The sequence below is a fragment of the Lepidochelys olivacea genome, assembly GCF_965140295.1.
Source record: "Lepidochelys olivacea isolate rLepOli2 genome assembly, chromosome: 4".
In the NCBI taxonomy this organism is placed as follows: Eukaryota; Metazoa; Chordata; order Testudines; family Cheloniidae; genus Lepidochelys; species Lepidochelys olivacea.
In genome coordinates, this window is record NC_140414.1 from 130,047,908 (window position 1) to 130,072,708 (window position 24,801).

Sequence of the window (24,801 nt, forward strand, 5' to 3'; positions counted from 1 at the left end):
GACACCCTGGATATAACAAATTTAACTGCTAATTTTTGTGCAGACTCCACATAAAAATTTGGAAATATTTAAGAGATTGTTAGATTATGAATATGATTTGCAATGCCCTTGGATTATGCTTTTCTTTCTATTTTGAGTTTCTTCAAAGTGAAACACACTGTGTGAGGTCCATCTAAATAGCTGCAATAAAATATCTCCAGTGCCTTACTTAGCTAATTAGGCTTTTTATTTGTGGCTTGATTCTCATAAATAAATATTTTTAGTTATAAAGAAGATTACATTCTCCTGCAGTTGTAGTGCGGGAGGAAGAATGCATATGAACTTTCTGTTCCACAGCGAAGTAAAAATAAATGTTTACCTAGAATAGTTTTCTTAAGTTTTATATTCAGGATAATTTCATAATTTAGCTGATACTATATGCTTTCACTCATTATTATTACACACCTAAAAACTTAATCACCGCGAAGAACCTGCCTTTGTAATTCAGTGATCAAATATCTCATTATTTAATAGATGTAAAGGCTTCTTGCAGTTTTGCTTTTTAGTCCCTTGCTTTACAAAGAGGAAAATCTTCAACAGGGAGAGTCACTATTTCTGGATGTGCCATTTTCAAAGAAGTCTTAAATCTGAATTTCAGAAATTCTGAGTGGATAAGCAGTAATTCTAATATCTGGTAAATTGTCACTGTGATTTTTAATTCCCAGCTTCAGTGCTGTAGCTATTCGCTTCTGTCTTATGCTTAGAGGGACCATGCCATGAAAGCCAAAGCAGGTGACTAAATATTATCCTTTTGAAGAAACACCTCAATATTTTACAAATAAAGGTCAATTGTTTACAAGATGTGACAATAGGATCTTTTCATCTTATAGCATGTAACATCTGATCTTACTGGTCTATAACATGACTCCTAATGAGTTTCAACCATACAACTTTTAAAATTAATGATTCTTTATCTCACAGTTCCCCTTGAAAGAAAGCCACAAAGAAAAAGATCTTAAAATATAACCCAACTCAAATCAAAACTCAAAACTGTAACTCAGATCAAAACTGTATTGTAAGTTAAATCAAACTAATCAAATCTGAGTCAATGATCACTGACTGAATCTATTTGGTAAACACTTACTGTAGCCATGAGAAGAAGAGAGGCTCAGAAATTATTTCTCAGTCTTCCACTGAACTGGTCAATGGCAACCAGTCTTTACTCCCGAGCAACTAGCTTAGTGAGAATAAAAGATGAAGATGATGTTTAATAAAAAATACAATGGATGGTCTTTTACAGAGTGAAAAGTAAAAGCAGCCAGGAGCATGCAAATTAAATGTTTGATCTATTACAAAGCAGACATGCATCAGAAGAGCTATAATATAGTTAATTTAAAAACTGTAACAGCTAAAAGGCAAAATAATGTAGTATATTTTCCAGGTAATGGCTTCCAATTTACTGCATATTTTGGATGCATATTTTGGTGAAATGTGTGGCATAGCAAAATATTTGTTTAAGTGTATGTAACCAACTAGAGTGAGTTTGTTTGTGTTAGTGACCTTTAATGTGTCCAACCTGTGCAGTGAACAGGGATCCTGCAAAATAATGGTATGTGATCATGTTAATAAATACTCTATCCTAAATATAAAATCACTCCTGATAAAATTTGCTGATGACACAAGGATTGGAAGAATGGTAAATACACCTCTACCCTGATGTAACGCGACCTGATATAACATGAATTCAGATATAACGTGGTAAAGCAGCGCTCTGAGGGGTGGGGCTGCATGCTCCGGCGGATCAGCATGTCTGGCTCCGACACGCTGCTCTGAGGTGCATGTTAAGGGTGCCGGGCCGTGGCTGACAGGTTGGATAAGGGGCAGAGGGTCTTGGAGGGCGGTCGGGGGACAAGAAGTGGGACGAGTTGGATGGGTCGGGTTCTGAGGGGCTAGTCAAGGGGCGGGAAGTGACTATTAATAATGGAAATGCTCGAGGTCAAAGCAAGTTCGATATAACGTGGTTTCACCTGTAATGTGGTAAGATTTTTTGGCTCCCGAGGACCGCGTTACATCTGGGTAGAGGTGTAATAATGAGGGAAGGGCAGTCAGAGCAATCTGGATTGCTTGGTAAACTAGGCCCGTTAAAGTAAAATATATGTTAATGAGCCAAATGCAAAGTTACGCACCCAGGAGCAAAGAATACAGACCATACCTACCGTTAGGGGACCTGTTTTGGGAAATAATCTAGGGGTCATAATGGACAAACACCTGAACATGAGCTTCCCAGTGTGATGCTATAGCAAAAAGGGCTATCCTTGGATGTATAAACAGGAGAGTACTAAGTAGAAGTAGGGTGGTAGATGCATTGGTGAAACTGGCAGTGGAGTATTGCATCTAGTTCTGATGTCAACATTTTAAAAAAGGATGTTAAAAACTGAAGTGAGTGCAGAAAAGAGACACAAAATGATTTGAGGGCTGGAAACGTGTCTTACAGTGAGAGACTTAAAGAGCTCAATCTGTTTAGTTTATCAGAAAAGATTTAAGTGGTGACTTGATTACAGTGTATAAGTACCTTCGAGAGGAGAAAATACTGTGTACTAATGGACTCTTCAATCTGGCAGAGATAACAAGAGCCAATGACTGGAAGTTGAAGTCAGACAAATTCAAAGTTTTATTCTTTAGCTAGGGTCCAACACATGGAGCTCAAAGTGCTTGGTTTCTTTGACTCCTCAGGTGAAGGATAACTCTGGGGTTCCTGCCCCCTCTTTTTATAGTAAAGTAAACCTTTGAAATGTATTATTTGAAAAGTAAGCTCAGACACAGTTTCTTTCTCCTGCTGGGGTATAGACACTAGGCTGTCGTCTCCCCCACTTGTTAGTTGATATCTTTGTTTATCTTATATGTACATATACCTTCATCGTCTGCTGATGATCAGGCTGGTCAGACAAGCAAATACACATTCCTTTATCTATGGCAAACAATGCATGAGACCAGTCTACCCCAAACATTTTAGAACGTAATTCTAGCACATATTTGTACACACCCTGAACATATGCCATGCAGTGATTTTCAGGACCAGCTGTTTACCAGTTTGTATATAGCTCTCATGTCACCTTTTAGATACTTATTGCCCCAAGTCACTATTGTCATAATCTGTATGTCAGGCCTGACAAGAGTTGCTGACATAGAATAGTATACCACCTCTCCTCGACATTGATGCACTAGGTTTAGCCACTGGCTACTCCACAGACATATGTTTACAGTCCCCCTGAACCATAGACTAAGGGGCATCTCTCTTCCTGCTTAACATCTATACAGCCCCAGCAGTTGTTTCATGCCCTTCTGGGTCACCCCAGCCAGTAAAGGGTTCTGCCACCCACAAAGGTGTGAAACCAGATCTCTTACCACAATGAGTCTGCCCTGTTCCCAGTGGAGTCCTGGCCCACAGCTGTTCACCTAGCTGTACCAGGGACTGACTGCTCCCAGCATCTTCAAGCTGTGCCTCAGTTGAGTCACTCAAGTAACACCTGGGACTGTTCCCTTGTACAGTGGATCTGAGAGAGAGATTCCCAAGAGGGGATTCATTTTGAGGAGGTGACTGTTTGTTTGGACTCCCAATTATGCTCCTTTTTCCCAGGGGTAAACAGGGCTTCTGCTCCCCCCTTTACAGTTTGTGCTTACCAAATGCTTTAGCTTCACACAGGCATCAGCTGCCTTTTGGAAAGAATCCAGAAGTTTATCCCAAATACATTGTCCGATCTCTTCAGAATATATGCGCAGGAACTGTTCCTATGTAAAAAGGTCAAATAATTGGTCATAATTCTCTTCCCCCTTCCCCTTGAACCATTTTCTCATCTACTCACACAATGTATACACACATTCCCTATGACTCATCTTGTCATTAATTCTGAGATCTCTAAATTTCACTCTATACACTTCAGGAGTAATTCGAAAAGGTTTGCAATACAACTCATATTTCAAAGCCTGTTCAATTGGCATTTCATTAAATATATGTAATGCTTTACTCAAGAGCTTAGTAATCAAAGTTGGAACTTTCTTGTCCTCTGGAACTTTATGTACTTCACAAAGCCTTTCGGAAGTGGTAAGGAATTAGTCTGTTTCTCTGTACACAGGACAGCTTATCCGAGCTTGGTGTTCCTTGGGGAGAGAAAGTACCTGTGGGCTGTGGAACCTATCCATCCCTTTTCCCCATTCTCAGATTATATAGCTACCCCACCTCCCCCCTCCCCGCTAAGGTTTCCTTTTCTTTCAGCTCCATGGCTTATTGGTGGGCAGCTGCTTCTGCTTCCAGGACCCACTTGTGTGCTGCTTCTTGCCCATTTGGTTCACGTCCCATTTTTGGTATTCACATGCTCTTGTTGTTTGGCTTCCCATTTCTCATCGTCCTTGCTCAGCCGCTCATTTTAGGCTTTTTGCTCCTTTTCTAAACAAGCCAGCTCTAACTTAGCTGTTGTTTCGCTGTCTCTCATTTTAAATGTCCTCTGTTCTGTTTCCACACCTGAAATAAATAAACAGAAAATAATAAAACTGTAACCTTTCTGTGATTGTTCCCAGCCTTTTCACTTGCGTGGAAATTACTTAAAACTATTTTACCAGGACTTGAATTGTAAACCTCAGTCAGATAGCAAGCTGTGTGTCAATCCTGTTCAACTATGCCAATGGGAAGCTTTGGGGTTCACCGAGGCCGGTAAGGGGTTCAGTCACTACCTGCTTTTTAACTGTGGGCACCTAGGATGTTATACTGCTGTTGCTCAGAGCCCTGACACCAACAGGCAGCATACAAACATGCTGGTCACACCCTGGCTTCCACTGCCCAATTACTCTTTGCTGGGGACCGCAACAACAGTTCCAGCCCTAAGTTCTTCCCCAAAAAAGTCTTTCTCTGCAGTGCTTTGATTGAAGTGGAGGGTTTGTCAGTCCCAGTTAAGTTAATAATCTGCTATGTACTGACTTTCTCTGTAAAGAGGCAGAAAACTTGATCAGGTTTTGTGGGTGCTACAGTAAGAAGGGCAGAGCATTGCAGAGAGGCATTTTTGGAGAGAAGTTAGGCCTGGGAGGGTTTTGGTGTCATCCTGCAAGGCGTAACCAGGCATGTGGAAGCCAGGGTGAGGCTATTGTGCTGAGCATTCCGTTGCTGTCAGTGAACCAAGGCTCTGAACCAAGGCTGCACAACACAACCCTTCCTGGTCTGGGCTGAACCCCAGAGGGTCACAGCACCTGCATAAGGGAGCAGAGCAAAGGTTACACACACGACCTTAAAACTTGCGCTTCCTGATGTGAATGCCTTTTGCCTCTGCCCTTTCCAAGATCTGATTGAATGAGTCATCCATATGAACCTTCCAAGATTATTCTATAGGTAGAGTAAAAAATTCCTTTTCTTTGTGAAAGTGTTCAAACTTTCGGAAAACAAACAAATCAAACACATTGGGCAGGGATTAGACATGATGGAGAATTTTAGAAAGAAAGATGAAAATTTGGCAAACAATTTTAAAAAGTCCTCTGGATTATTCCAGTTGTAGAATACTTGCCCTTATCCACTCAACACAGATTTTTTTAAGGATAGTCTGGTTTGATTTTGGATAGCACGTTGCTATATCATGATAATGTAACTGTTGTATTTGAAAGAAATTTGATCTTGCCTCATTTATTTGAATATCCCAAACATTTCAAAATTACACATTTTGCTTCCTTTGGAATGGTTCTTTAAAAAGACATGGTCAGATTTTTAATTTTTGGCTTTTGGCCTCCTTTGGCCTGCATAATATTTTGTTAAAAGTTTGAAATAAGATTGCTTTTCATACCTTTTGTCCTTTTTCCTCTCTGGCAACCAAGTATCCAGCACACACCCTACACATAAGCACATGCTTGGACCCCCACATGTGCAGATGTTTGCAAACTGTTCAGTATTTGAGAAGGATGAATACCTAAGCTTCATGTTAAGGGAGTGCACTTTTGACTTGAACAGTGCTCCTTGTGCAGGGATTTCTCCATGTTTATGAGCTGACAGGATCAGAGCCTTAGTAACTTCTTTCAGATAGTATGGGGGATTGACTTATCACTTTTCTTCTTTCTGAGCTATGTAAGTATAATTTTCTTCTCAGCTTCAGAATTGCAGTTTTATAAATAAATAATACATATTTAAGATTAAAAGACTATGCCTCTCTCAACCTGATACTCTTCACACTCCTCTGTACAGGGCCATCCACATTGTTAGTGCTATACAAGTGACAAGGATGATGATTTAAGTGTCATAAGGTTATGAATTCTAAACATCTTTTTTTTAAATCGAAAGTAACATCTTAAAGTTGGGGCTTAAGAAATGTGTCACTCATGTCACTCACTTGTCTTGTTAATCTTCTTGGTATGTATCAAGTTGTTCTAAATCTGCTTTGATTCAAAATGTAGTCCAAAAGAACAAACTCCATTTTAACACTGTCCAAAATCAACATTTTACCAAAAATCATTTAACAGCGGGTTTCACATTATATATTACCTCTTTGGCATGCAAGTGCTTCTAAACCAGATTCCTCATTTGGCATCAGAAGGGTTGATTTAAACATTTGCAATACTATTTCACACCAATCCAGGAAAAACTAATAAGTAATTTCAGACTGGATCATTTGAACCATATTTTGCATAGATTGAAAAAGAAAATTAGCACTGAGACTTTGATACTATCTTTCTCTTTACTGCTGCTAATCAAGTGTAAATTGAATTCAGAAAGTTGTGGTTATTCACTTCACATGACCCCTGCTGGGAGATTTAGTTTCATGCAGCTTCATCTTGCTATAGACCACATATGATTGACATAATTAATCAAAGATTATGCCACTAATCGGCAACAGAACACAACACAGCAGAGAACTCAATTAAAGCTTCTTATCCTCCAATTTGAAAGATCAGTCATGTGAGAGCTCAAAAGTCAGCTTCATATTTTTGCTTAAGACCATAATTATTTAACTTCTATATTTGCTTCTGCAGGGTAGTTTAGCTAAATTCATTTAAAAATCATGCCTTCCTTGCTGTAAAGGGATTTAACACTTTGATTTCTGCAACTAATTATTTTCAAAGAAATATCAAAATCTGTTTAAAACTAATATTCAACAGGCTGAAATAATTTAGAAAGCAGTAAGCTATAGGACTCAGCCGTGTCTCACTAAAACTTTGCCTCTGGGACTTAACTACCAGTCCTTATAGGACTGAAAAAGGAACACTGTGGTGACCTTAGAAACTAAGGGTCAAATTCACCACTCGCTCAGAAAGCAAAAGCAATCAGGCTTTGTGCTGGGAAAGGTGTGGCATTTCAGCTGCTTTTCTACCCTTGGTTTGGGGGCAGCTGCCCATCCATCGAGTTTTGGGACCACATAATCTGCCCTTCAATACCTGGCATTTTTTAGTAAAACTTCCAGCAAGAGGGTAAGCAATATTTCTTACAGAATGCACCCAGAATTGTACCTGATACCTTTCAAAATATACCAGAAAGACAGGTCCCTGGCCTGAGGAGCTAACAGTCTGAGTAGATGTGATATGGCAGAGAGAAGTAGTGGGTAGAGGACAAGAGGAAAGTGTAACAAAAATAAGGATAGGTTTCAGAGTAGCAGCCGTGTTAGTCTGTATTCGCAAAAAGAAAAGGAGGACTTGTGGCACCTTAGAGACTAACCAATTTATTAGAGCATAAGCTTTCGTGAGCTACAGCTCACTTCCTCAGATGCATATCGTGGAAACTGCAGCAGGCTTTATATATACACAGAGACTATGAAACAATACCTATTCCCACCCCACTGTCCTGCTGGTAATAGCTTATCTAAAGTGATTTCCAGCACAAATCCAGGTTTTCTCACCCTCCACCCCCCCACACAAATTCACTCTCCTGCTGGTGATAGCCCATCCAAAGTGACAACTCTTTACACAATGTGCATGACAATCAAGCTGGGCTATTTCCTGCATAAATCCAGGTTCTCACATCCCCCCCACCCCCATACACACACAAACTCACTCTCCTGCTGGTAATAGCTCATCCAAACTGACCACTCTTCAAGTTAAAATCCAAGTTAAACCAGAACATCTAGTAAAATAAGGATGAATAAAAAAATAAGGATGAATTTGCTTTGGAGGTTCTGCTTGTCCTTTTCTGAAGGAGAGAGAAGGGAACAGTAACAAAGAGATTGTGGGGATGGAAGAGAGGAACAGGGAGATAGATGGAAGATGAAGAAATGGAAAGGGCAGTAGAGTGAGAATGTGAAGGAGAAAATAACGGAGAAGAACTTATTGTGGAGGTTGGCAGCAGGAGTGGTTTGGTAGCTGGAGAGAAGTGGAAGAAAGTTTTTAGATCAGGCAGCCAGATGGCAATGGTAGAGCATCCAGAACTTTAGAGGCAAAAGTCTGATGGTTTGAGGAGCCTGGTGTGGGTTACAGGTCTGTAGGTGGTGGTGGTGGAATGTGAGTCCCAAGGCGCTGGAGTTCTGTTGTTGAGATCCGGGCTGCAGTTTGGAAACTTATTGAGCAAATACAGAGATTTTTAGCAAAACAAGTCGTAGCAGGCAGCAGCTCAGTTAGACATATTTTCCCCTCTGACCATACTCATGGTGCTTTAACTTTAAATTCTATATCTCTTAATTATTTCCCTAAGCTTCATTCTCCTCCCTAATACAAGCATAGGGGAAAACTACTGTAAAAGTCTGTGAATGTTTAACAGCTAATACTTGGTTACTGTACTTCAGATCTTCAGTAGTAGGTGACAACAAAGGGACTGAAAGGAGGAGAATAAATCCAGAGATGCTCTAAATTGGTAAAGTTTATAGGTATTTTATAGGTTTCAGAGTAGCAGCTGTGTTAGTCTGTATTCGCAAAAAGAAAAGGAGTACTTGTGGCACCTTAGAGACTAACAAATTTATTTGAGCATAAGCTTTCGTGAGCTACAGCTCACTTCATCGGATGCATTCAGGTATTTTTCTGTTTATTTCACGATAAGTGTGTGACTTTCTGCTGACAAGGGGAAAAATATTTTCTCCAAACATTTAAAGTACAATATGTTCTTGTTCAGCTCCCTTACAAAAGGCTGCATTGACTTGTTTCAAGCTTCACATTGTTTGAGATCTTACTTTAAAGGCTTTTCAGCTCATAATGATATAAGAGACAGCTTGAAACTCATTAAGCTTATGCACAATGAGTTGTTTAAGGACAAGAGTCAGTGTGCCAGTTACCAGGTTAGCTTTTTGTTATTGCCCCTTTAGATTAGTGATTGAGAAGCATTAAGACAAATATTGACTAAAGTGATTTTAGCATAGTTTACAGAGCTAAAGTCACTACATCTTAACTTGGTAGGCCATCGATGCAATAAACAGTTCCAGTGGTGTTACTTGTTTGTCTTATGAAATATAGTGACTGTATGTTGATCTTTGCTAAAGGGTATTTATGTTATGAAATTCTTTCTTGTGGGTTATATAGCTGTAAACATTTTTGTATGTTGTGCTGTGAGGGCTTCAGGGTTTTGGTTTTTTTACAGAATGTGTATTTTGCTAATATTAAAATTGGTAAATTAATAAGGTCCTTTTAAAAGGATAATAATAAAATGCTCATAGGGGTGTGTGCATGTGTGACCTCAGTGCAGTTATAGCTTAGGAAATGTGGGCTGTAGACTCATGGAAACATTGGAGAGGGGAAAGTCAGAAGAGTCAGTTGTATAATTCTTTATTAGAAGATTAGGATTTCTTCACTAACTTCTGTCCTTTTTGTCTTGGAAAATGATTTTTGCTTGTTTTGACTACAGCTGAAGTGTGTCATATTTTGATTTGGTTAACAAATAAAACTTATGATTTTATTTGGTTAACAAATAAAACTCAGCTGTTTACTATGCCAGAGTAACTATGCATCAGTATCGCTGAGCATGCCAGTACTACTCTGGAGATAGTGCTTGTTGTAATAAGTCTCTTTGTCCTGCAATAATAGTGACTTTAGTTTTTTTTAAATTATTGGAGGGTCAAAATTTAAAAACTACCCATAATTATGTATCTAACAAGAACCCCTCCTCTCTGTCAGACTCTGACAGCTTTTGGCGGGGTTCTGGTCTAAAACAGTTCATACACTAGTTTCCCTTTAAATGTAAATAATTAACCAAAGGGTCTTTTCTGTAAAGACAAATAAGGGGTAGATAAGTGTAATATTGTGTGTTTCTCTTTATTGCAGAGGACTGACCCGCAGCTCCTTGCTCAGTTCTACTACGCAGATGAAGAACTAAATCAAGTAGCAGCTGAATTGGACTGTTTGGATGGAAGAAAAGACCCACAAAGATGCACATTGCTAGTCAACCAATTCCGCTCTTGTCAGGTAACCAGAATGGCATGTTCTCCGCTATGTTTTATCTTGTTTGTTTTGTTTACACAGATTTATTGCCTAATTTTTGGAATTATAACTAGATCCTTAAGAAACATGGCTTTGATCAATGGAATTCCTGCTTAAACTAAAGGTGTTTCACATTTGCTCTCAAAGAATTGTGCATAAACAAAATCTACAAACAACTGCTCTTGAATTAAAGATTTGTAAATATGTATACAATAAAGTTTAGATATTTTTTCCCATATGAAATATTGTATACCATGGTCAGAGTTTACCAGTGGTTACCAAAATCTGGAATCTGATATGTTGCAGGATTTCAGACACTACCATACATTAACTTCTTTTGTAAATGTTGAAGTTTTTAATGGTATTCACTGTTTCAAATTACCTAACTTCAAATTACATGGCAGGAGTAGCTTCCCATCAGTCACTTATGTAGATGGAGAAAAACAATTGGCTTTTCAATTAGATGTTAAGTTTTGGAGAGAATATGTTCTGTTTAGTGCAAAGAGCCTTGAAGATAAGAAGGGATAACTAAGGTTTCCTTACTTCTACTGCATAAGACAAGGCATTTCAGCTGTAAGTTGTATTAAGAACCAGAGTCTTTCTATGGGTTTACTAACATATCTGCTTTGTATATAACATCTGTTATTATTTAAAAAGTGAATCAGGATATTACTTACTGAAACTGTGGTCTTTTTTGTAAGTGAGATCCTGTGGCAAAAGGCTGAGAAACAGCAAAGATCAGTTAGATCATTGTAGTAGGGTCCCGGTGGGGTGGGTGGCCTAGTTGTTAGCATCCACTGAGCTGGGGGAGGATAATGTAGGGGAGCCCAGGCCTGCCCACTCCAATGAGCTCTGACCCAGGGCCCTAGCAGAGTCAGCAGCATTAAACCCTGGGGGGTTGTGGATCCTCTGTTACACCCTCACTGGGTCACTTCCTGCCATTACTCTCTCCACTTCTGGTCTCAGATAAGAGAGAAAAAAAAATTAAAAGGAAACCAAATCATCAGTCCCAGACTAACTCAGTCCCAGAGTTCTCCCTTTCTAAGCATACACTTTTTGGCAAAAAGAAAAAGAGTACTTGTGGCACCTTAGAGACTAACCAATTTATTTGAACATAAGCTTTCGTGAGCTACAGCTCACTTCATCGGATGCATAAAAGTGGAAAATGCAGTGAGGATATTTTTATACACACAGACCATGAAAAAATGGGTGTTTATCACTTCAAAAGGTTTTCTCTCCCCCCACCCTACTCTCCTGCTGGCAATAGCTTAGCTAAAGTGGTATGGGGGTGGGGGGATGTGAGAACCTGGATTTATGCAGGAAATAGCCCAGCTTGATTGTCATGCACATTGTGTAAAGAGTTGTCACTTTGGATGGGCTATCACCAGCAGGAGAGTGAATTTGTGTGGGGGGGTGGAGGGTGAGAAAACCTGGATTTGTGCTGGAAATCACTTTAGATAAGCTATTACCAGCAGGACAGTGGGGTGGGAATAGGTATTGTTTCATATTCTCTGTGTATATATAAAGCCTGCTGCAGTTTCCACGATATGCATCTGAGGAAGTGAGCAGTAGCTCACGAAAGCTTATGCTCTAATAAATTGGTTAGTCTCTAAGGTGCCACAAGTCCTCCTTTTCTCCATACAATGCGTATGATAATCAAGGTGGGCCATTTCCAGCACAAATCCAGGTTTTCTCTCCCCCCACCCCACTCTCCTGCTGGTAATAGCTTATCTAAAGTGATCACTCTCCTTACAAAAAGAAAAGGAGTACTTGTGGCACCTTAGAGACTAACCAATTTATTAGAGCATAAGCTTTCGTGAGCTACAGCTCACTTCATCAGATGAATGATCAGACATCTGATGAAGTGAGCTGTAGCTCACGAAAGCTTATGCTCTAATAAATTGGTTAGTCTCTAAGGTGCCACAAGTACTCCTTTTCTTTTTGCGAATACAGACTAACACGGCTGTTACTCTGAAACCTGTCACTCTCCTTACAATGTGTATGATAATCAAGGTGGGCCATTTCCAGCATAAATCCAGGGTTTAACAAGAACGTCTGAGAAGGGTGGGGGGGAGTGTAAGGAAAAAACATGGAGAAATAGGTTACCTTGCATATTGACTTAGCCACTCCTAGTCTCTATTCAAGCCTAAATTAATTGTATCCAATTTGCAAATGAATTCCAATTCAGCAGTTTCTCCCTGGAGTCTGGTTTTGAAGTTTTTCTGTTGTAGTATCGCAACTTTCATGTCTGTAATCGCGTGGCAAGTTCAGGTGAGGTAAACAAAAGTCTTCAGTGGAATGTGAGAACAAATAGAATGGATAGGAATAAAACTTCATTTACACCTTTGCCAATTTAAAAAGAAGAGGAATGCTAAAGAGAATGTATTGACTAGCTTTTTTTCTGGAATTGCTTACTGTTCCTTAGATCAATAAGACCACTAAGACTTGCAAAAAAAGAGTTGCTAACTTGGTGAAAAATACCATCCATTAATCAGGTGAAAATGACATTGAAGAGCAGTATACCATTAGCATACCAAGCACCCATATTAAGTGAGCTGAATCTAGGGACACAGGGAAAGAGTAATGTACTATGTGCTCTCCTTTCTGACATCTCTTAAAAGAAGGCTTGCAAAAGTTTTTGAGAGAATGTTTCCATAGAAGTAGCTCATGTTCAAATTACCATAATTACCTCAGGAGGGATTTCACCAAAGTTTTATATTCATTACCTCAGTTTGCTTTTGCAGTTTCTCAACGTTTGCTACTTTGCTATCACCAGTCAACAGTGGTGGATTGTGGAGTATGGCTGCAGGCAAACAGCAAGTCTAGTATAAGGCAATATTGCAGAGGGGCTGTAGTCTTCACTACTCTTATTTTTAAAAGAAACCTTTAAATGTGCACAACATTGAAAAAGCAGGACAACTAACTTTAAGGCAGGCCCAGTTCCTGAAGAGTGGAAGTAGTCACCAAATCAGTGCATTATCACAGTAGAGCAGTAACTAAAAAGAGCAATTCTTAGGACCTGATCACACACACAAAAGTTGCCATCCTTACTAATTAGATGCATGTAGTCAAGGATGCCACATTTTGTCTTAACTTATCTTTACAGTTGTTGCATTTAACAGAAGTGGCAGTCACCTAGTCATATAGGAAATGTCATACTGGGGTAGAACCCTGGTCAGTTCCGTTGACTGTGTCCTCTAACGACATCCCATGCTGTGACACTAATACTTTCCTGGTGACTTTTATGCTTAGGTTCAGTTGTCAAACAAAATTGTTGCTACCAGAGCAGAAAGACTTGAAAATGCTTACACTTTCTATCTATGGTTTGATGCAAGATGCCAGAATCTTTGCAGAAATTGCCACTTTAATGATGTGTTGCAGGAAAGATCACACGCTAGTTCAATGGTATATGAAATAATTATATTTATTAATTAGACCTATTTTAAACATATTTTTATAGCCCCCAGAGTGTTCTAGGTGTTTTACAAAAACCAGTCTCTTCTTGAAGAGCTTTCTGTCTAAAAAGACAAAGTTGCAAGAGAAAGAGTTATGCTTCTTTTTACGGTTTATAAGAAATTAGATCATAAGAGCAGAAATAAGAACCGTTGCTTGAGGAATTGTGGAAAGAGGTTTTTTGTTTTGAGCAGGTATTTAGGAATAAGGATGGGAAGACTTTCCAGCATCTGAGAAGACATGAAGGTGCTTGTGAAAGAAAGGAGAACCAAGGTCCAATTTTTGTATCAAAAATATTTTACTGCAAATATATACGTATGAAAATATCTCAGTGTAAACTTAGCATTTATAGCAAGGAAGTGTGTGATTTTTATTAATGATACTGAAAATTTTAAAAACATACTATTTTAATTTCCTCAGGAGTTAGTTTTCAACAGGACCTTGGAAACAGCAGAGCATGATTTATCAGATTCCCAGGCTTTGTATGATGCACTTTTCTGTTAATGTCTAGTACCCAAGTTTCCATCATTTCTGCTTTCCTTAGCCCACTGCGAGGTTATCCCCACAATCTCATTTAGGAAAGTTGACTGAGACATGATTTCAGCATGAGCTTAATTTGCTTTTTTTCTTATACTGGAAGAGGTTTCTAGTACTGGTATCCTTTGTCTTTTTAGCTAGCTTAGGAATTAATTAATTAGATTGATCTCTCCTCCTACCTCTTGGGTTGTTTGTCTTTAACAAATTAGACTGGCAGTACCTGCTTAATTAGCAAGTGTCATGCTTAAACTTCATACCTTCTTTTCTTAAATAGAAAAGAAAATATAATTTCGGACTGATGGCAGATTCATAATAGACTAACAGATTTTACTAACCTTTATTCTTTTGAGGAAAAGACTGTATTTTATTTTAGAAGATCCTTCAGAAATTTAAACTTAATTTAGATCTTTGTCTAGACTTCTCAGATTTGGATCTAAGGTTTTAAAAAGAGATCCTAGTTAATGGAAGTGTGGTGATAGTAGTTTATATGGCTACAACAGCTTTAGTGTGCATAATGCTTTATAGACAAACAATGCAGGTCCTGTCCTGAAGAACTAACATTTTAGATTAGACTTATTAGACATGTATTTTATATTACTAATATCTTCCATCTTCCCCACCCAAAAGGAGGATTTCTAGTTTTTTGAGGCATACTGATGGAATGAAGGAGTTACAATGACACAGCTCATGATGTTAGCTTTTCATGTGGATCAATAGAAAATTTCAGTCTCCAGGGCTGTCAACATAGTTTTTTAAAAAATGACTAACGTTACAAACAAGATATTAATTTTTTTTAAAGCTCTATTTTACTCAAAAGCTATTTGAGTAATGATCAAATGATGTTTTTAAAGTAAAATTAAGTTTTTAAAACTTCTAAAGCTGCTATATCTTGGATACCAAACATGGCAAGTTGCTTAGATACCATGGTGCTGAGATAAAGAGCAAGTTTTTAAAGCTTCAATTTTCATTTACTTATTAATGCAGTATAACAATTTGCTTCAATTATAGTGACTTACTGTAAAAATGGCATTCTTGTTTTTGCTTTGGTATTTGCATGTCAGTGGTATTACATTGTTATAGCACACACACCTGTTAATATTATATCTTGCATTTGCTGTTTATAATCTATATCTAACAAAGCCAGAACTCATCTTTGTGCTACTCTATCTCTATTTTATACTTCACGATAAGCCCTAAACTGTTTTATGTCAATATATGACGACTCCCAATCACATATACACTTCCTTAAATTATGAGGTACACAGGCCAAGATGGTGGTAGTAGTAGTAGCTCATATGTAGCACTTTTCATCAGTAGAGCTCAGAACACTTTACAAAGGAGGTTGATATCATTATCCCCATTTTACAGATGGGGAAACTGAGGCACAGAGAGGTGAACTGACTTGTCCAAAGTCACCAGCAGGCCTGTCGCAGAACCAGAACTTTGAACTCAAGTCATCTGAGTTCCAGTCTAGTGGTAATACATTAATTTTTCAAACTAGATCAATGGTGGCAATGCCTGTTAAGTATATTCTGTTAGCTAAACAAGATACATTTAACTGAAACTTGCAAATTTTGAGTACAAAATCTTAATACATATAACATTTAGCCCACTTTACACATTTTTTCCTGCAATATAAATTACTCCATGAGGTATTTCTTGAGTAGATGTCAAATTTTATAAATTTTTATCCCACTCAGAAACTTCCAGACATGATAGAACCTATTTTGGGCTGAAGTTTCATATTTTACAGCACTGTGACCTTGCCTATGGTACACACATTTTTGACTAATCATCTGCATTAATGATCTCCCCCTGCATGAACTGGCTTTGGCCCCAATTAGTTTAAGTTCTGTACTTGAGTTAATAAGATGATTTAAAAATTATAATTCCTGAGCCACTTTATTGGAATTGATGTGTTAGCAAAGAAGTTCAGTGATGATACTTGACCAGGCCAAGTTTAAAAGCAACTTTTTTCTTGTTAATGGAGATGCCTTTTCAGTCCTCTAATACTGTGTAGAAATGCTTTATATTAAAAGAGGTTTCTAAATGGTAGCACTTGCTTCTTGTTTTAATATGATGAGAATAATTGCTCTGCATGATATAGCGCGTTCTCAGAACAATGTATGAGTCAGTTCCAAGCATGGTTTAATGAAAATTATTCCCAGCACTGCAGGTCACAAGTTTCTCAGCAATGTGGTAATTTGACCCACTAAAGCAGGGGTGGGCAAACTATGGCCCATGGGCTGCATCCAGCCCGCTAGCCGTTTTAATCCGGTCCTAGAGTTCTCACTGGGGAGCGAGCTCTGGGGCTTGCCCCAGTCCGGCGCTCCAGCTGGGGAACAGGGTCGGGGGCTATTCCACGCAGCCCCTGAAAGCAGCAGCATGTCCCCCCTCCAGCTCCTAAATGTAGGGGAAGCCAGGGGGCTCCACTCCGCATGCTGCCCCTGCCCCAAGTGCCACCCCTGCAGCTCCCATTGGCTGGGAATCCCTGCCAATGGGAGCTGCAGGGGGAGCGCCTGCAGACAGGTCAGCACGCAGCAGAGCTGCCTGGCCGTGCCTCCACATAGAAACAGGAGGAGGGACATGCCGCTGCTTCCAGACGGTACTTGAGGTAAGCGCCGTCCTGAGTCTGCACCCCTGAGCCATCCCCCGGTGCCCCCATCCCCTGCTTCAGACCTTATCCCCCTCCTGCCCTCTGTCCCAGCCCAGAGCCCCCTCCCCCACCCTGAACTCCTCATTTTTGGCCCCGCCCTGGAGCCCGTACCCCCAGCCAGAGCCCTCACTCCCTCCCGCACCCCAATCCCAATTTTGTGAGCATTCATGGCCCTCCATACAATTTCCATACCCAGATGTGGCTCTTGGGCCAAAATGTTTTCCAGCCCCTGCACAAAAGTAAATTAGAAAGGGATCTGTTCTCATCAAGGTGTAACTTCACTGTCCTTTATTACACAATTGTAGTCAGTCCTTGTATGGCATATTGGGGACCCATATAAAGTCCAGCATGACACTGGACACTATGAAATGATGTGATGTGATTTTAGTAAGGGGTATCTTATTATCTACCAACAATAAACACTGTGCAATATAAGACAAAAAATGAGACCACTGATGCCTTAAAGAGCTTACAGAGTAAAACACAGAAACATTTACTGTCAATGGATTTTGTCTCCTAAGGGCCTAAATCCTTTAGAAAATGAGATTCAGGCTTCTAAAACAGTTAGGCATTGCAATACTGAGTGCAGCAACACTGAAATATCTTTAAAAATCTGGGCTTTAGCTACCAGAGTTGTGATTTTGAGAAAAATACCAAATATTATGAGTTGAGTACCCTGTGAATCTCTGCAGGGCCCATTGGGGGGTGAGAAGGAGAATATGCACCTGCATCCTGCCCACCTTCTGTCTGCCTGCCGAAGACACTCTCCTAGAACATAAGAACAGCCATACTGGGTCAGACCAAAGATCCACCTAGCCCAGTATCCTGTATTCCAACAGTGGCCAATGCCAGGTGCCTCAGATGGAATGAACAGAACAGGTAATCATCAAGTGATCCATTCCCTGTAGCCCGCGCCACTTCCCGCAGACCCCATTGGCCTGGAACGGCGAACTGCAGCCAGTGAGAGCTGTGATCAGCCAAACCTGCAGACACTGCAGGTAAACAAACCGTCCCGGCTTGCCAGAGGATTTCCCTGACAGGCCACGTGCCAAAGGTTGCCAATCCCTGATCTATGATGTCTCTGAGAAGCAGTTTGAGTCAGAACTGTTTTGGTAGCAAAAATCTGTTATTGTCACACAGTATCTATCAGACACACAGTAAGAGTGTTTAAAATAACTATTCCACTTTGCTTCAACCAATCAGATCTCTCTTCACATTCCTTTAACCTCGTTTTCCTTTAATCACTAAGAGCAGCTGTCAAGGTTCCTCCCCCACTCTGAACTCTAGGGTACAGATGTGGGGACCTGCATGAAAAACCTCCTAAGCTTATCTTTACCAGCTTAGGTCAAAACTTCCCCAAGGTACAAAATATTCCACCCGTTGTCCTTGGATTGGCCGCTACCACCACCAAACTAACACTGGTTACTGGGGAAGAGCTGTTTGGACGCGTCTTTCCCCCCAAAATACTTCCCAAAACCTTGCACCCCACTTCCTGGACAAGGTTTGGTAAAAAGCCTCACCAATTTGCCTAGGTGACTACAGACCCAGACCCTTGGATCTTAAGAACAATGAAACAATCCTCCCAACACTTGCACCCCCCCCTTTCCTGGGAAATGTTGGATAAAAAGCCTCACCAATTTGCATAGGTGACCACAGACCCAAACCCTTGGATCTGAGAACAATGAAAAAGCATTCAGTTTTCTTACAAGAAGACTTTTAATAAAAAAATAGAAGTAAATAGAAATAAAGAAATCCCCCCTGTAAAATCAGGATGGTAGATATCTTACAGGGTAATTAGATTCAAAAACATAGAGAACCCCTCTAGGCAAAACCTTAAGTTACAAAAAAGATACACAGACAGAAATAGTTATTCTATTCAGCACAATTCTTTTCTCAGCCATTTAAAGAAATCATAATCTAACACATACCTAGCTAGATTACTTACTAAAAGTTCTAAGACTCCATTCCTGGTCTATCCCTGGCAGAAACCAGCATATAGACAGACACACAGACCCTTTGTTTCTCTCCCTCCTCCCAGCTTTTGAAAGTATCTTGTCTCCTCATTGGTCATTTTGGTCAGGTGCCAGCGAGGTTACCTTTAGCTTCTTAACCCTTTACAGGTGAGAGGAGCTTTCCCCTGGCCAGGAGGGATTTCAAAGGGGTTTACCCTTCCCTTTATATTTATGACAGCAGCAGTATTTAAGTGAGCTGAGTCTCATGTCAATAAAGGCCATTATAGTAAGGGAGTACTGCTGTGTGCCATGTATATGGATGGAATTAATCTACAAGTTTAACGGGTTTATTGCATAGAGTAGTGTGCGAAGAAGGGATGTGATTGGGCAATGGAAATTAAGTAATATGATTTGGAAGATAGGAATATAAATAAAATATGACAGGGGCTCTGTAGTTAGTCTTGTGGATGATGTGGCCATGGAATTTTCTGTGGACTCCAGCTTTACCCCAGAGTTGTACTCCAGAATCTAAACTTTTATTTAAAAATAAAAAATGTTTGTAGCCTTTATGGCTGAAGTTTAACCATTACTCTTTTGAAGCATGTATTTTCGTATTTAATTCATGTAAGACCTCATTTTTTTTAAAATGAAGATGCTAGAGAATTTCCAGAATACCCCAGAGTCCAGGAACATCACCACAGAATTCAAGTCCAGCTCGCTGCAGAGTATGTGTCCATTGTCTGTAATGGAAAATGGAAAGTATCTTCATATAATATTACAATATGACACTGCCATTCTTTAAGTTACTGTAGTATAGAATGGAATATTGCTTCTGTGTGCTGTGATAAAAGTAATGCACAAGGTGAAATTTGACTTGGCAAGATATTGGATAATGAAAAAGGAAACTCTTCTTTCTACATACAATACAATTAATTTTTCTTTTTTAGCAGTTAAGAGGAGGACTTGAGTGCAACAAATTATGCATCTTTTGGAAAAGTTGGGTCAGCATTGTAGAAAGGACTTTGACATTGGGTGGTAGAGTGCCATAATTGTGATCATATTGTGAATTTGAATCTAACTGGGGAAAACTCATTGTCCAAATTTGGGGATCACATTAAAAAGTGTAACAAGCCTGACCCCAGAACTTCCCATGGTCAGCGTCAACTCTGCCTAACTTTACCCTGGGGGAAGTGGGGAGTAACAGGACATAATACTGAGTTCCTTTCTTTTCTAGCATGTAAATATGAAGATCCAACTTTCTGTACCCAATTTTATGTTTAGGAAGGAGGTTGTGTCAAAGTTCATTGTATTACAATCATGGAAAATTGTTGAAGTAAAATTGCCGAACTGAGGAGAGTGTCTAAGAGTAATACAAAAGAGTGATGGGCCTAACCAGGTAGTAGACTGTGGAAGTGGTTATCACGCTTTTCATTTTGAACACATAATGCACTCTTTTATGTTTGAGAAATAAATATCTTTATGAAGTGAATTGCACAGAATTTTCCCAGTTTGGGAAAAATAACTCTGCTTTGTATGTCATTCTTTGTTCAATACAAAAGTACTTCATTGTGACACTGTAAGAAACTGGAACAATATAAATCAGTAACAGTTAAGAATATCATAGTACATTATAAATGTACAGTGCAGCCTAAAAGCCTTCCAGGTGGCTTGATTTCTTTCATTGTGTTACCTCTGCTCAGTCTTCCAGTAGAAAGGCCAGAGGCAGGACAGGCATCCGTTGGAGACCCAGGCATATTTTGCACCAAAGAGCGGGCTGCTTAAAAAAAGCATTAAAGCATTTTTAAGACAATTTAAAGCTGCAGGAAACTTCAGCCTACAGTGCAAAGTATTAGTTTATGAGACAATGGTATTATCAAAGGGCAAGACCTCATGTACTCCAAAGCAAGTGAGACCTAAATTCTTTGGCAGTTTCCGGATATCATAGCAGGTGGAAAGTTCTGCAGCAGCTCTTTAACTGAAAAAAAATCAAGTTTTTTCTTTAAATATGAAACTGTAAAATACTCTGTACAAAAGCAGTTGTTACTTGATATTAAGTTTAGTTTATTTTGCACTATTGGCATGCTTTCAGTTTTGTACTGACTATGCTTAACTGCATCCTAGAACGGGGAAGCTAGTGACTTTGGCAGCAGAGCTATAGGCACCTAAGGGTACAGGAGAGACTGTGGAATAACTGAGTACATCAATTGTGTATTTCTGCTAAATTGATTGGCAGTGAAACAGTTATTTACATCTTTAGGTGTCAGAGTTCACTCTCTGAGATGAATGGTGCAGTTAACACCTCTGTGTTGCTAACTCTCTCAAGGTTATTGCAAGTCTCATGATGTTTGGTATTTTTCATAAGGCTTCAGTTTCTTGTTTTTTTTTTAATAACATGAGAATCTCATCTTTTTTTAATGTAAGTTTCTAGTCTTCATGATTGCGGAGGAAATCTTGCAAACCAACTGTATCTTAGTGGCTCAAAAACTGGAATAAAAGAATCCAAAATTCATTATTTTTTAAATCTCGTGATTTTGGGGGGCGGGGTATCTATTTATGACTTCTGAAAGCTTGAGGTTGGCAGTATTGGAGGATTTGGGGGTTGCTGGTTTTTTTGTTTGTCTTGTTTTTGTTTTGCTGCGGGCAAACTCAGGAAGATGATACTTCATTGGTTTGTTTTCACATTTTCAAAGATCTTCAGAGCCATGAGGGTTAGAAATATTTTGTTTGTAAATAAAAGCTCAGGATCTGGAACACAATTCTGCAGCAAGAGGTGGGCAAGGGGGTGGATTCTGCAGCCACAGGACTTTCTATACTGTTTGCTCTTTATATTAACCAAGAGATGCAGATGGAAAAATCTACCAATTATGAAAAGTGCATCTCTCCTCTTTAAAAAAAAAAAAAAAAAAAAAAAAAAAGGCTCTGTAAAAATAACACCAAAAGAGCCATGTTCATTTTCTCCTACTGAATCAAGTTTACTCCTTTTGCAAATAAATAAAGATGATTTTTCCAACTGATAGTCCTGCAAATTCACCTTGGCATCTGAAATTCATTCTCAATTCTGTTCGACTCATACATTATTACTGGTAATAAAAATCATGCTAGTCTCATTTAAACTTGTGCAACCCCTTCATCCTCAGATTCTGCCCTTAGTTACACCTCTGCATTCCCTACTGTTTTCGGAGGGGACTGTACAAGTATAACTGGGAACAGAATTTGACCCTGCAGCTTGAATTTTAAGAATTCTGTTGATAGAATTCAGCTCATATTCTCAAACTGTGAGGTTTTTTCTACAGTGCAAACATAAGTATAAAGCAATAAACTTCAATTTTCATCAAGAAAGTAAACATGATTGAGTGGCTGTGGAGAACAGATCTGCTAAAAAAGACACGGCTATTTTTACGCAGATACTCTTTCAAGAAGAAACAGACTTTAAGTAGTCATTACTAAATTCATTGATAGAAATGATTCCAGCCAGAAACTTCAGATCTGGATCCCAATGTGCTTAGGTGTTGAAATCTGGGATTTTGGTTTGAGTCTAAGGCTAGCTATTAGATATTACTTTATTGTGTGCTGATGAGAGAAGCAGTGATGTCGGCCTTTCTTTGAATTACTCAATTTTGGAGCAATGAAACTTTAATTTGCCTCAGTCCATTAACCCTGTAATACAGAGAAATTTAGCTTTTCCAGCATTCTCCATTGATGCAATGCATGTTCATGCTAATAGCAGAGAGCCCTCAATTTATCTATGCCCTGAATTAGCATTCCCAGTTTTTCTAATTGTATTTATGAAATACATGTAGTGATTTCAGAAAAACATGTTTATGTAAACGTGAGATGGTTTTGTTTGCAGAGTCCTCTGACAATTTTGAAAGCTGTACAAATTGTCCGGTCTTTGACTCAAACAAGCTCCTGGGCTGTCCTTAGGAATGTAATAACCGTGCTTCTTCAATTAGTGTCCCTATGGGTACTCCACTTCAGGTGTGCATGTGCCACTAGACCCTTTGAGAGGAGATTTTCCATTAGCGGTGTCCATTCAACCCATGCATGTTCTGTATAACCTCATGGGGTTGTACTGAGCAGTATGGGCAAACTGCCCTCAGTTCCTTCTCTACTGCCCCAGCCTGAGACAGAGCTGTAGCATGTCTGCCTTGTGTGTGCCTCAGCATGTTCTGCAGTTGTTGTTTTTTAGTTAGTTTAGTGTTTCTAGTTAGTGTTTTTGTTGTTAGTGTAGAATTAGTTAGATAGTTATGAGAGGTTTGGCTTTTTTCCTCCTCCCCACCCCAGTCTTTTTCTAGAGAGTTTATTTGGCTAGGCTGGGCATGCCTGGCTCACCAGGATTCAGACGCTGCCTCTCCTGTCCAGAAGCTATCCCGTTCAGTGACGGTCACTCTTAGTGAATCTGTTGGATTCTGTGCTGCTGATGGTGCCATCTTCAGAGAGCTGAGGCCTTGATCACTTGTAATTATTAAAGAACCAATGGCCAGTTTTTGTAGTAGCAGTGATTTTAATCTCAGTACTCCTTGCCAAATTTTACGATGTGTAATGACATTATTCCTCAAATTTCTTCTACAATATGAAATGGCTATGGTATTCTTCACTTTCTGTTCTAAACTGTGGTGATGTGGTTATGCACTATTCAACATCTGCATTCCAAACCAGAAATGGCTGCATTTCAGTGGTGGCAGGAATAATTATACATATCCCTTACAAGGAAGTTGAGGTTTAATATTGGTAAATGCTATGAGAACTTAAATAATTGTGCCATACAGATGCTAAATATTATAATCTTTGGGTTTTGCACAGCTTCTGATACTGACAAAGAACAAAACATATTAGCTATTGCAAAAGAGACGCATTAAAAACTTATTTCAGATTAAAATGTTATATTGTATCAAGGAGACAGAATGCTAAACTTCAGTATACGGTGAACATCACCTCCAGCTGTGATCAGACCTCATTAATTAAGCCGGGGTATGTAACTGGAGGGACACCGGCAGGGACAAGCCTACGATGGTTCCAATAAAAGCAGTAGTACTCTTTCCTCAGAATCAGCATTGAACCAGTGCTGCGGGTGAGTGGTGGAAGTACCAGGCTGAGAGATGGCCTTTCTCTCAGCCTGGTACTTTCTCTTTCAGGCACCCAGTACCATCTGTGGGGACGTATAATTGAAAATGACTATTTGTGTCAGTGTTATTACCACTGTTCTACAACTGCAACAAAAATTATACAAAGTGTATTATGTAAAGTGTCAATGGAAGAGTTATATTCTATCTAGTATGATTACTCTGGTTCAATCCATGTGTCATCTTTGTATCTAAAGTTATTAATACTGGCTATGCATTTGTATTTCAAACATGTGCTGTGTTCCTGGAGCAGTTTAGCCCTGATGTAAATCTATCTGTTGATGGCCCATTAAGGACACTCCATTCTCACAATGGACCATTGAAGAATCTCATCCCAGCCAGCAGGTCTTCCTGAGGATGCCTCAGATAGCAAGGAGCCAAATGCCACCCCCTGTGATTCAGCAAAGCATGAAGGGGCATGTGGTATGCTCATGTGACCCTGAGCCAAATGGCCCATCTTGGGCCAATAACTTTCCTTACACAGGGGCTGTGGGGTTTGTTTGGGACAGTAAACTTCCATGCACATGGCAAAGGATATAAGACATCTGAGACATCTCCATTTTGTCTCTTTCCTGTTCTAATTCTCAGGATTGTGGATTTACAACTAAAAGGAATATCTTCAACTATGGGCTTAGGACCTTCCAATCTTTTGGAAGTTACCAGAGTGACTTTTGCAAGCCAGCGCTCTATGCCATCACTGCTACAAACCTGATATAAGGACTTTGAAATCACTTCTGTG

At 39.4% G+C, this 24,801-nt stretch overlaps 1 protein-coding gene across 7 annotated transcripts in view; it reads left to right on the forward strand.

The window, feature by feature from the left end:
- ZFYVE28 (zinc finger FYVE-type containing 28) overlaps positions 1-24,801 on the forward strand; it is a 308,906-nt gene that overhangs the window by 166,574 nt on the left and 117,531 nt on the right. For 4 of the 7 annotated variants that reach the window (XM_084625714.1, XM_084625713.1, XM_084625719.1 and 1 more), the window contains one exon: positions 10,186-10,326. In XM_084625714.1, the coding sequence (XP_084481840.1) occupies positions 10,186-10,326 (141 nt within the window). Of the gene's footprint in view, positions 1-8,749; positions 8,789-10,185; positions 10,327-15,699; positions 15,808-17,679; positions 17,867-24,801 lie in introns of those variants that run through there. The other 3 variants (XM_084625717.1, XM_084625716.1, XM_084625718.1) reach the window with 3 other exon arrangements.